The sequence below is a fragment of the Hemitrygon akajei genome, chromosome 18, assembly GCF_048418815.1.
Source record: "Hemitrygon akajei chromosome 18, sHemAka1.3, whole genome shotgun sequence".
Classification (NCBI taxonomy): Eukaryota; Metazoa; Chordata; class Chondrichthyes; order Myliobatiformes; family Dasyatidae; genus Hemitrygon; species Hemitrygon akajei.
This window is the reverse complement of record NC_133141.1, coordinates 21,171,120-21,184,615: the sequence shown is the minus strand read 5'-3', so window position 1 is coordinate 21,184,615 and position 13,496 is coordinate 21,171,120. Positions and strand designations below refer to the sequence as shown.

Here is a 13,496-nt window from a genome sequence, read left to right as displayed (position 1 = left end):
GCTATGGTGTGGTTGTACACAAAGTTGGTGAGGCCACACTTGGAGTATTTTGTTCAGTCCAAACTGCACTAAATTGGAAATAGTGCAGAAAAGATTTACAAGGATTTTACCTGGACTTGAGGGACTGAGTTACAAGGAGAGCTGGAAAAAGGGGGAGAAGTTTTGGAGATGTGTAATTTGCAAACTGGTCAAGGAGGTTGAGGAGGAAATGCACCACAGTCGTGGGCATTGCAATTTGTGAACATTGATAGGAGCTAAGCAGACACATTCATGACTAAGCTACACAATGCACAAATGAAATCTTGTCCATTCTGTGAAGGTGGTAGGAATTGCTCAGATATTAAAATTATCAGATTAAGTGTTTTTATTGTGAATTATATATATTTGGGGAGGGGGCAATGGACACCACTGGCTAAGCCAGCTCATATTGTCCTACTCCCCCAGATGCACTTCAGAAGGTAGGTTGAGTTAACTTTTTGAACCATTGCAGTCTTCTGGTGAAAGTGGTCCCATGATGCTACTCGGCAGGCAGCTGAGATTTAGGCCTGATGACAGTAAAAGAACTGTGATAAATTTCCAAGTCAGTACTGTATGCAACTTAGAAGGGAACCTGCAGGCATCTATGAGCAACAATAAGTGCAGTGAAAGGAGCTCAGGCGAGTAGATGGTGTAGATTGAGTTACAGCGTAGCCGTGATGTAGGTCATGAATGTTTGGGGTGGGATAGGGTGCTAATCAAGCAGGCTGCTTTGACCTTTGTGTTAAGCTTCTCGGGTGCTCTTCAAGGTGGACTGGTCTAGTAGAGAGCATCATGCTCTTGACTTGTGCCTCATAGATAATGGAAAGGCTGAGTGGTGTTAGGAGATGAGTTATTGATACCCAGCCTCTGATCTCTTGAACCCACTGTTTATGAGGCTGGTCAATGATGATCAGAACTGATGGATTATCCACTTGGCACTTCAACACAGTAGCAAATGCTTCAGCCTCGTCATTACTGAGGATGGGGATACTGAAGCCTTCTGCTAGCTGTTTAGAATTGCCCACTGCCATTCATGAGATGTAGTAGGGCCTGTGGGCACTTTTGATCTGATCTGATGCTCTATTAAGTGTTATTTTTGCACACATAGTCCTGTGTTTCAAATGAAAGTAGTAATTCAAGTTGCAAGTAGCAAGAAGATAGGGGTAGTGTTTGGTGAATATGCCCACAATACAAATACAAATGCAAATTAAGCAGTAATATTGTGTAAATAAGCTTAATAATCTGGACCAGGAAGCTTTGGAGGATATGGAGGTAAGTATTTATTGATGTAATTAAATATCAAAACTAACAAAGCTCTAATGTGATGCCACAAATGGACTATGTACCTCACTTGATTACATTTGAAAAAAGTTATACAGAAATTTCTCTCTACATGACACAATTTTAAAAGATTCACTTAAAACTAATCAAAACCACAATTACAGGTCGTCCTCAAGAATTACCTGCCGTAAGTACAGTCTGTACATATGATCGAGTGTTTGGCAGACCGGTGGGATGGATTTGCTGGCCGCTTTTTGCCAGGTGGGAACTCAGTTTGTGGCTGCTTTCCCTGCTCACAAACTGGATTATGGATGGTTCTCAGGAACGGAACCCTGCTGTAACTTGGAGAGGACCTGTAACTTCTAAGATATTCATAAACTTAAGAAATTCTGCTGATTCTGAAAATCCAAAGCAACACACATACACAAAATACTGGAGGAACTCAGCTGGTCAAGCAGCATCTATGGAAATGAATGAACAGCCGATGTTTTGTCCTGGCCCGAAATGTCGACTTTCATTCATTTTCATATATGCTACCTGACCTGCTGAGTTCCTGCAGCATTTTGTGTGTGTTAAATCTATTACTTACAATGACAGCTATAGAAGAAATTTGTAATGCATAATCAAAAGACAATCATCTCAGGTATGGATCTCCCAGTGACTAGTTTCTCATTTAACTCCATATCCAACAACATGGTTATAAATCAAACCAAATCCCAAGGGCTCACAGATATGCTTCATATTCAACTTTGAGAATTTGGCTTTTTCGAGGTTTATCCAAGTTTCCCTGGTCAGAAAGCACCCATCCCCAAAATAAATCCACGCTGGCTGGAATACATGTTGAAAGAAGTGCCGCCACTTTGTTTTCTCCGCAACCACGTGCTCAATAAAGAAAAATGCACCGCCCTGCAGGAATAAAATAAAAACTTGTGAGCGATCCAAAGAAACCAAAGTGAACAGGTAGTTAAGTAATTTGCAGATTATAATCCATCAGTTTTAGACTGCAATTAGTATAATATCTTAAACTGCAAGAGTAATTTCTGCAGACTGATGTGTGCTTTTGTGACCATACATAGATTTTGGTACTTTGCTTGATGCTCATACCAAACAAAGTGAAATCATACCACACAACACTTTATTCCTGCTGAGAAAGAGAAGGTTCCTGTCTTTAAAGCAAGCCGTAAATGGTTCTGTTTTTGAAATCAATATGTTCATCAATTTAAGGTAGATTGATTTTAGGCGTTGGCAAGGAGTAGCTGGAAAATTTCAATGTCCAACTCTATGCATGCTTGCTGAGAAAAGGCTGGTGTATATAACTGTCCTGCTATCACTCTCCAAACTTCTTTCTAGATCTACACTCAGTGGCCATTTTATTAGGCACACCCTCTAATCAGCCAATCATGTTGCAGCAATTCAATGCATAAAAGCATGCAGATATGGTCAAGAGGCTCAGGTGTTGTTCAGACCAAACATTAGAATAGGGAAAAAATGTGATCTAAGTGACTTTGACTGTGGAATGATTGTTGGTGCCAGATGGGGTGGTTTGAGTATCTTAGAAACTGCTGATCTCCTGGAATTTCTTTTTTTACATACAATAACCCCGAGTTTACAGGGAATGGTGCAAGAAACAAAAAATACCCAGTGTTCTGCAGTTCTGTGCCTCATTAATGAGTGAGCGAGGTCAGAGAATAGCCAGACTGGCTCAATCTGACAGGAAGGTGACAGTAAATCAAATAACTATGCATTACAAAAGTATTGTGCAGAAGAACATCCCTGAATGCAAAACATGTCGAACCTGGAAGTCAATGGACTACAGTAGCAGAAGACCAAACTGGGTTCCACTGCTGTACCTAATAAATTGGCCACTGAGTGTACAATGGATCTCCATCCTTCTGAAAGGTCTATTTCATTTACACCTGTCTTGATAGGTACATTTTATGATGCTTTACTGAAGTGGTGACTAATTATTATGAAAGTTGGCTTCCAAAGTTAATTGTATATGATTTAAAAAAAAGCTGTTTCACATTACATTATTAACAATAGCTTTAATACACCACCTTCCTAAATAATTAAGCATACATTAGGGCTGACTAAAATCTGTTCCAAATGCATAGCAAGGCCTGAAAAACTTGAAGGAAGGAGGAGGAAGTAAGTGGAAAAAATTCCAGTCTGAGAAATTCTTGTTAATTTCATTCAAGCTGAAATTATCAAAACATTTTTGGACACTTCAGTAAAAATAACATGCTTCTGATTGTCATTAGTGACCAACTGAGGCTACTCTTACCTCTACCCTGTGTCATTCATTCTCTTTTGGTCTTCACCCTCTCAGACATTCCCTGTTCTTTCTATTCCTCTCCCTTTCTGCACAACATAAAACATTGCTGCATTTCCAGTTTCTAATCCTCTGAAAGGTCATCAACCTGAAACCTAAACCCCATTTCTCCTCCATAGCCACTTACTTACTTACTGCCCGTTACTCTGCTGACATTTAGAGCGGCAATGAAGATCCTCCATTTCTAGCAGTGTTCAAAGCTTCCTTCACTGTGTTAGTTTGCTCTGTTTTCATTACTGTCAGTCACACACATCCCAGGTAGAGACTCAGGAATACTGTTGCACTCAGATTGCTGTTTCTGGAACAATTTTGTTTACCAGTCAGGATTATTAGCCCTGAGCTAAGCTCTTAGGCTACGTCCACACTAGACCGGATAAATCTGTAACTGAAGCTTTTTCTCTTTGTTTTTATTCTCCGTCCACACTAAAACGGCGTTTTGGTCCCCCAAAACTGGAGAATTTCAGAAACGCTCTCCAGGGTGTGTAATTTTGAAAATGCCAGATTGGCTGGAGCAGCGTGGACGGGGTAACCGGAGAAATCTAAAAACACTGTCATGACGTGCCAGAACAGATGGTGACGGCAGCGCACCATTTCATTGTTTTTTTGAACGCAACCTAACAATTTCAGAACAGACGGCAACAAGACTGAAGCCAGAAGAGTTAGAAATGTACTCACCAAATACTTTGACCCATAACTTACTGAATAAATAAGTATACTCACTTTGCCCTGTTTTCTGTCCTTGCTCGTATGAAGGTGGTTTACCTAGTTATGCAAGTACTTCTCTGACAATAGAAACATAGAAAATAGGTGCAGGAGTAGGCCATTCGGCCCTTCGAACCTGCAACACCATTCAGTATGATCAAGGCTGATCATCCAACTCAGAACCGTGTACCTGCTTTCCCTCCATACCCCCTGATCCCTTTAGCCACAAGGGCCATATTTAACTTCCTCTTAAATATAGCCAATGAACCAGCCTCAACTGTTTCCTGTGGCAGAGAATTCCACAGATTCACCACTCTCTGTGTGAAGGAGTTTTTCCTCATCTCGGTCCTAAAAGGCTTCCCCTTTATCCTTAAACTGTGACACCTCGTTCTGGACTTCCCCAACATCGGAAACAATCTTCCTGCATCTAGCCTGTCAATCCCTTTAGAATTTTATACGTTTCAATAAGATCCCCCCTCAATCTTCTAAATTCCAGTGAGTATAAGCCTAGACGATCCAGTCTTTCTTCATATGAAAGTCCTGACATCCCAGGAATCAATCTGGTGAACCTTCTCTGTACTCCCTCTATGGCAAGAATGTCTTTCCTCAGATTAGGGGACCAAAACTGCACACAATATTCTAGGTGCAGTCTCACCAAGGCCTTGTACAACTGCAGTAGAACCTCCCTGCTCCTGTACTCAAATCCTTTTGCTACGAGTGCCAACATACCATTTGCCTTTTTCACCAGCTGCTGTACCTGCATGCCCACCTTCAATGACTGGTGTACAATGACACCCAGGTCTCATTGCATCTCCCCTTTTCCTAATCGGCCACCGTTCAGATAATAATCTGTTTTCCTGTTCTTGCAACCAAAGTGGATAACCTCACATTTATCCACATTAAATTGCATCTGCCATGAATTTGCCCACTCACCTAACCTATCCAAGTCACTCTGCATCCTCTTAGCATCCTCCTCACAGCTAACACCGCCGCCCAGCTTCGTGTCATCCGCAAACTTGGAGATGCTGCATTTAATTCCCTCGCCTAAATCATTAATATATATTGTAAACAACTGGGGTCCCAGCACTGAGCCTTGTGGTACCCCACTAGTCACTGCCTGCCATTCTGAAAAGGTCCCGTTTACTCCCACTCTTTGCTTCCTGTCTGCCAACCAATTCTCTATCCACATCAATACCATACCCCCAATACCGTGTGCTTTAAGTTTGCACACTAATCTCCTGTGTGAGACCTTGTCAAAAGCCTTTTGAAAATCTAAATATACCACATCCACTGGCTCTCCCCTATCCACTCTACTCGTTACATCTTCAAAAAATTCTATAAGATTCGTCAGACATGATTTTTCTTTCACAAATCCATGCTGTCTTTGTCCGATGATTTCACCTCTTTCCAAATGTGCTGTTATCACATCTTTGATAACCGACTCTAGCATTTTCCCCACCACCGATGTCAGACTAACCGGTCCATAATTCCCCGGTTTCTCTGTCCCTCCTGTTTTTAAAAAGTGGGGTTACATTAGCCACCCTCCAATCCTCAGGAACTAATCCAGAATCTAAGGAGTTTTGAAAAATTACCACTATTTCTTGGGCTACTTCCTTAAGCACTCTGGGATGCAGACCATCTGGCCCTGGGGATTTATCTGCCTTTAATCCCTTCAATTTACCTAACACCACTTCCCTACTAACATGTATTTCCCTCAGTTCCTCCATCTCACTAAACCCTCGGTCCCTTACTATTTCCGGAAGATTATTTATGTCCTCCTTAGTAAAGACAGAACTAAAGTAGTTATTCAATTGGTCTGCCATGCCTTTGTTCCCTACGATCAATTCACCTGTTTCTGACTGTAAAGGACCTACATTGGTCTTGACCAATCTTTTTCTTTTCACGTATCTATAAAAGTTTTTACAGTCAGTTTTTATGTTCCCTGCCAGCTTTCTCTCAATCTTTTTTCTCTTTCCTAATTAAGCCCTTTGTCCTCCTCTGCTGGTCTCTGAATTTCTCCCAGTCCTCATGTGTGTCGCTTTTCTTTGCTAATTTATTTGTTTCTTCTTTGGACTATTTCTAATTTCCCTTGTCAGCCACGGGTGCACTACCTTCCCTGGTTTATTCTTTTGCCAAACTGGGATGGACAATTGTTGTAGTTCATCCATGCGATCTTTAAATGCTTGTCATTGCATATCCACCGTCAACCCTTTAAGTATCATTTGCCAGTCTATCTTAGCTAATTCACGTCTCATAACTTCAAAGTTACCCTTCTTTAAGTTCAGAACCTTTGTTTCTGAATTAACTATGTCACTCTCCATCTTAATGAAGAATTCCACCATATTATGGTCACTCTTACCCAAGGGGTCTCGCACGACAAGATTGCTAACTAACCCTTCCTCATTGCTCAATACCCAATCTAGAATGGCCTGCTCTCTAGTTGGTTCCTCGACATGTTGGTTCAGAAAACCATCCTGCATACATTCCAAGAAATCCTCTTCCTCAGCACCCTTACCAATTTGGTTCACCCAATCTATATGTAGATTGAAGTCACCCATTATAACTACTGTTCCTTTATTGCATGCATTTCTAATTTCCTGTTAAATGCCATCCCCAACCTCATTACTATTGTTAGGTAGCCTGTACACAACTCCCACCAGCGTTTTCTGCCCCTTAGTGTTATGCAGCTCTACCCATATCGATTCCACATCCTCCAGGCTAATGTCCATCCTTTCTATTGCATTAATCTCCTCTCTAACCAGCAATGCTACCCCACCTCCTTTTCTTTCCTGTCTATCCCTCTTGAATATTGAATATCCCTGGATGTTGAGCTCCCATCCTTGGTCACCCTGGAGCCATGTCTCTGTGATCCCAACTGTATCATATTCATTAATAACTATCTGCACATTCAATTCATCCACCTTGTTATGAATGCTCCTTGCATTGACACACAAAGCCTTCAGGCTTGTTTTTACAACACTCTTAGCCCTTATACAATTATGTTGAAAAGTGGCTCTTTCTGCCTGCCTGCCACTTTTACTTTTCACCTACTTTTTGCTTCTACCCTCATTTTACACCCCTGTCTCTCTGCACTTGTTCCCATCCCCCTGCCACATTAGTTTAAAGCCTCCTGAACAGCAGTAGCAAACGCTCCCCCTAGGACATTGGTTCCAGTCCAGCCCAGGTGCAGACCGTCCTGTTTATACCAGTCCCACCTCACCCAGAACTGGTTCCAATGCCCCAGAAATTTGAATCCCTCCCCCTTGCACCATTTTTCAAGCCACGTATTCATCTGAAATATCCTCCTATTTCTACTCTGACTAGCACGTGGCACTGGTAGTAATCCAGAGATTATTACCTTTGTGGTCCTACTTTTTAGTTTATCTCCTAACTCCCTAAATTCACCTTGTAGGACTTCATCCTGTTTTTTACCTATATCATTGGTACCTATGTGCACCACGACCACTGGCTGTTCACCCTCCCATTCCAGAATGTCCTGCAGCCACTCAGAGACATCCTTGACCCTTGCACCAGGGAGGCAACATACCATCCTGGAGTCTCGTTTGCAGCCGCAGAAACGCCTATCTATTCCCCTTACAATCGAATCCCCTATCACTATAGCTCTCCCACTCCTTTTCCTTCCCTCCTGTGCCGCAGAGCCACCCATGGTGCAACGAACTTGGCTGCTGCTGCCTTCCCCTGATGAGACATCTCCCCCAACAGTATCCAAAACAGTATATCTGTTTAGGAGGGAGATGACCCCAGGGGACTCCTGCACTACCTGCCGACTGCTACGCTGTCTAGTGGCCACCCCTTCCCTTTCTGCCTGTGTAGCCTTTACCTGCGGTGTGGCCAACTCACTGAACGTGCTATTCACGACTTTCTCAGCATCGCGGATGCTCCAGTATGAATCCAATCGCAGCTCCAGACGCTCAATGCGGTCTGCCAGAAGCTGCAGTTGGACACACTTCCTGCACACATAGTCGTCAGGGACACTGGAAGTATCCCTGATTTCCCACATGCTGCAGGATGAACAAACCAGCTGCCATGACCTACCCAATACTTGCCTCAACTTTTGAAACTTTCTCCTTTGAAAAGAACTTACCCGGCCTTACCTCACTTGGAGTGAAGCTCGTCCTCAGCCTCTTCTTGTCGAAGCCTCTCAAGTCAAAGCCTCAAATCTCCATTCACTCACTGGCCGCTTTCCACAGGCCGCCCTGCTTGAGGTAACCCTCTATTTATTTGTTTGAGCTTTTCAAACTGCTTGGTCACCTGACCTCCACTGCCCAATCAGCTGCTTTCTGCTGAGTCTGAGCTATTCAAATCTTGATGTGTAACAGCCTAATGTAACATTGTATGGAAATACAAGATAACACTGATGTAGACATGTTTTATACATTCAACAAAGTGCTTTATTAATGCAACAGAGTTAGTCAGTTTTTCAATGTTCATCATCAGCCAGATCATACTGTCCGTAAACTCTCTGTTGGTTGCTTCCATACGCTCCAGTATTAGTTTTTTTAAAAAAAAAATTTAAGTCCTCCTGCACGAGAGCCAACAGCTGTCCATCGTTTAAGTTTTTCTAGTCTGTAACTGCACAAACGCACACTTTCACAGCGACACCAAACATGTCGCTTGTTTTCGGTAGATGTGTCCTGCGCATGCTCAGTAGGAGGAGATTCACCGAAATATCTGTCTTAATGTGGACAGAAATATTTTTAAAAACACATAGTGTAGATGCCTATCGATTTTACGTGAAACCGGCGTTTTCAAAATTATCCGGTCTAGTGTAGATGTAGTCTTAGTCTGGCCTCTACCCTTTGACCTGGTTGGCATGGGTGCCCCTACCAAGAACCAAAGCCAACATAGTTCTCTGGGTCATGGCATCAAAGGTTACAGGGAGAAGACTGGGAACTAGGGTTGAGGAGGAGAGAGAAAAAAAGATCAGCCATGATTGAATGGCAGAACAGACTCGATGAGTCAGATGGCCTAATTCTGCTATGTCTTAGGGCCTTATGGGTCATTGAGGCACACAAGCCTCCAAACCCAACAAGGTTGTGGTCCTCTTGAAGGCCATAGCTATTGCCTGGCCTAAACAATTCCAGCATTTTCTGTTTTTAACTTAACAAGTAATATGTGTATACTGTGGCCACACACTTCAATTCCACAGACCACTCCCACTCCTGACATGTCTGTCCATGGCCTCCTCTACCGTCAAGATGAGGCCGCGCGCAGGTCGATGGAGCAATACCTTATCTCCCACCTGGGTAGCCTCCTACCTGCCGGCATGAACATCCAACTCACAGACCTCCGTTGATACCCCTGCCCCCCATCCCTGTCTATTATTTCAGTCTGGTTCTCTTTCTCTCTCTTTTCCCCCCTCACTATAATCTCCCCCCAGCCCTACCTTTCTTTCTCTTATTTCCCATAATTCTCCACCTTCCCCCTAGCCCATTTCCCTCCAGCCTATCACTTCCCAGCTCTCTACTTTATCCCTCCCACAACTTCTTATCCCCCCTCGACCATGTTACTTCACTCCTGATGAAGGGTTTCGGCCCGAAATGTCATCACTACCTCCTCCCATAGATGCTGACTGGCCTGCTGAGTTCTGCCAGCATTTTGTGTTTTTATTTTACAGTATAATCAGTTTATTTTTGAAAGGACTTGAGCAGGGTACAGCATGATTAAGAAGAAGTGATGGGAGAAAGTTAACTGCTGTAATGAGGAAAATCTTCTGGCCATTATGAATAAACTTAGAATGGGTTATAAATAATAATAAAGGTTCATAAAGATAATCTTATTTGTATGCTACTTATGATTCTCCTTGTTAGGAGCAGTTAAGTCACCTTCTTAGGCATGTTTCAGAATAGTTTTAAGTATTTGTTCACACCCTGTCCACTGGCAGCTTGAGGTTCTGCTCAAATTAGTAACACTTTAACAGGATTCAGGAAACTGGGGTTCAAATTTATACCTGCTTAATCCTGCAAAGAGTAATATTGGTACTGGAGGTACTTGAGTAATTATGTAGGTACTTTAAAAATAGCTGCAACTCACTGCTCTGTGCAATCAAAAATACCTTCTGTTCTGCAATTAAAATGCACCAGTAACACTGGAAAAAGTTTCATGCTTGTGATGTCATCTGAACTATTGATCTGTTCTCACTGTATGGAAACTTATTTTAAGACAGATTTAATTTCTATACAACCTATGAGTCTGAGCCATGGTTCCACAACATCTATTTTAAACGTCATATCAAGTTCATTACTTTTAGTCTTGAGTAATTTGTTTAATCCCTCTTTCAATCATTGAATATATATATTTTTTAGTTTTCAATTTACTATCAGCTTGTATCTCAATTTGTGTGTGAGTGACCTGATGTATGGAATGCAAAGTCAAAATCCACTGTGAAAGTAGAAATGTACAAGTGCTCTCCTCCTGGTGGTCAAGATCCAATACAAAGCATGCTGTCCGTTCTGTTCCCAGAGATTTTGAGGTGATCTGATAGAGGGGTATAAAAGGCATTGATAGAGTAGACAGGCAGAGACTAGGGCAGAAATGGTTAATATGAGGGCTAGAATTTTTAAGGTGATTGGCAGAAAATATAGGGATACGTTAGTAGTGTTTTTTACAGTGGTGGTAGGAGAGACATTAGGGATATTTAAGAAATGCTAGATAGGTACATGGATGGTTGTGCGAGGGGAGGGTACTTGGAGGTTGATGTTCTATTAGTTTTTGTGCAGGAGAGGGGTTTTTTTGGGGGGGTTCAATGTTCCTGTTCCATTTTGTACATGGGGGGGGGGGGGGTTAGTGATCAGGATGCTGTTCTTTACTGCATGGGGGGGAGGGGTGGTTGATGTTTCTTTCTGAATGACTTTCATGTTCTTTGTTTCGTGGCTATCTGGAGAAATTCAAATTTCAGGTGCACGCTTTGATATTAAATGAACCTTTGAACCTTTTGACTATTCAGAGTTGTAGAACATGCTTGTTGGGTTGCATTGCTAATAGCTCTGATTGGCCACTGGTTCTGACAATACAGTGCTGAGTAGGAGATTGGAAGAAATGCAAATGAATTAATTGCTGCTTCATCTGGAAGGGGTGGGACCCTGGATAATAGTAAGCAGAAGCATAAAAGAATAAGCATTACATCTGGTGAAATTGAATGAAGTCCTTGCAAGTATAGTCAAGTCAGCTGCAAGAGTCTGTAGGTTTGCAATGAACGTGGTCTATTCCCTGAGAGAAACAGATCGGGGAAGAGCCACATAAAAAAAAGGATAAAATTAGTAGTAAATGCAATTAAAATATTCAGGAAGCAGAGTCAGAATGGCAATGTACTGGAAAAGGGCTGAGGAAGTTTCCACATATCTCAAGACAGAACTTGCAAATTCCTTCCCACATGGAATGGATCAATGGGACAAATTTCCAGCTCCTGCAGTTTTGTATTTCAAAGTATTTAATTTCCTAAGCCATTTGCTTTCCGGTGCATTCTCATTCTCTTACCCCTACCCCACATTTCTCAACAGCCTTCCATATACCTCCTAAATCTGCCCCCATCCTGATGTAGGCAAGAGCAGAGTAACCATTTCATTCAGGAGCCACAAGTTGTTGGAAAGTGGAAGGAAACCACAGAAACACAAGATCGCCACAGAAACTAAAGAGATGCTGGAAATCTGTTGGGGGGGGGGGGGGGGTGTTCGTTCTGCACATATACAATGTTTGCAACTGAGCACTTCTAAATCTGTGCATCTCTTTAGCAACAAGTCTCTGGAAATAAAGCCAGAACAATGCCACTAACTTAAAGCAACCATTCAAAACAACTGATTCTAAGACCTCCACTTTCAAGGACTACACTCGTACTCTCGGTATTTCTGATGTGCAGTTTGTCTTTTGCAATGGGTTGTTTACATTGCAGGTTGAAACTTTGCAGGAGGACTGAAGGGAGATCCCCAGTGAGCTAGAAAACAAGCTGAGAACAAGAGCCCACAGACACATATAGTTAATGGGTAAAGAAATACCTGGAGTGCTGAGTCACGAGATAAGAGGAGCTAGCTCAATCTGACTCTCATCCTTCATCCCTCCTCAGTGCACAAATCACCCACTGCCCTCCTTTTTACTCACTCTTTGCCCTCTCCCTACTCAGTCTTCGACCTCACACAACGATGGTCCAGTTACTTCAGCAGACTGATTGTTTCTCCCGGTACAATATCTGCCGTCTCTTCTCCGCGACCCGTATAGAAATTAGTTGACCCTTTGCTCGCATTAACTACCTCGGAATCCCCCTCCTCCCCCCCCCCCCCCAGATTCTTGACTTCTCAAACACTAGCTGATCCAGGATTTAATAGTTTACAAATTGAACATTGTGTGTTTGCATTTCTTACCGGTTTCAGCACGCGCATAACCTCTTCCAACACCAAGTCAATGTTTTCAACGCTGCACAAGACCAACGTACAGACCACGACATCCATCGACCCACTTGCCACTAGGCCCATGTCGTCGCCGCTTGCCTGAATAAACTTTTCTATCTTAATGTGCTTGTTCTCGGCTTCGCTTTGTTGCAAGAAGCTCTTGTAGTTGGGGTTCACATCGACGCATATGACTTTGCTGCCCCAGGGGAAAAACTGAAAGTTAGCACCAGAGCCACAACCCAGTTCCAAGACAGTGAGTCCCGAGGAACTAGCGAATTCTGGCAGCTTGTCGAAGAGTTCCTTCTTAATTTTGGCCATCTTCTTGTTTATGTCGATCGTGAATCTGTACATGATACTCGGGAAAAATCTTTTGTACAGCGGGTCCCATATTCCAATGTATTGAAGAACAGTCACCGGGAACACGAGAATCGCAACGAGATACTGCAGCACAAGTCTGACCAACGCCATCTTTCAGAATGAAGCGTTCCCGACCCTCCGCTAGATGGAAAGCAAGTTCACTCCGCTGAAATTCCAAACCGCTGTTATAAGCAGGTTTGAAACGTTACGATAAAATCGGGTTGCAACATCAGTTTCCGGTGAATTGTTTAATGCTTTAAAAGGCGTCTAGCTGGAATTATGCGCCTTTTGCAAATCAACACACACAAAAAGTTGGAGGAACTCAGCAGGTCAGGCAGCATCTATGGAAATGAATAAACAGTCAACGTTTCTGGCCGAGACCCTTCTTCAGGACGACTTTATTC

General features: G+C 42.7%; 1 protein-coding gene across 1 annotated transcript; it reads right to left on the bottom strand.

Moving 5' to 3' along the window:
• Nucleotides 1-1,274: 1,274 nt before the first annotated feature.
• Nucleotides 1,275-13,250, bottom strand: LOC140741176 (thiol S-methyltransferase TMT1A-like). The gene is made up of 2 exons (XM_073071046.1): nt 12,709-13,250; nt 1,275-2,205 (listed from the first exon to the last, which is right to left on the bottom strand). Exons 1-2 carry the CDS (start codon nt 13,201-13,203, stop codon nt 1,969-1,971), a joined length of 732 nt encoding a protein of 243 aa, XP_072927147.1. The 5' UTR covers nt 13,204-13,250; the 3' UTR covers nt 1,275-1,968.
• Nucleotides 13,251-13,496: the final 246 nt, after the last annotated feature.

Excerpts from the sequence above, each read along its gene's own strand:
- LOC140741176 (XM_073071046.1), bottom strand. The coding sequence starts at position 13,203 with ATGGCGTTGGTCAGACTTGTGCTGCAGTATCTCGTTGCGATTCTCGTG. Across the intron at positions 2,206-12,708 it reads TTATGCGCGTGCTGAAACCG|GGCGGTGCATTTTTCTTTAT; the intron begins GTAAGAAATGCA and ends TTATTCCTGCAG.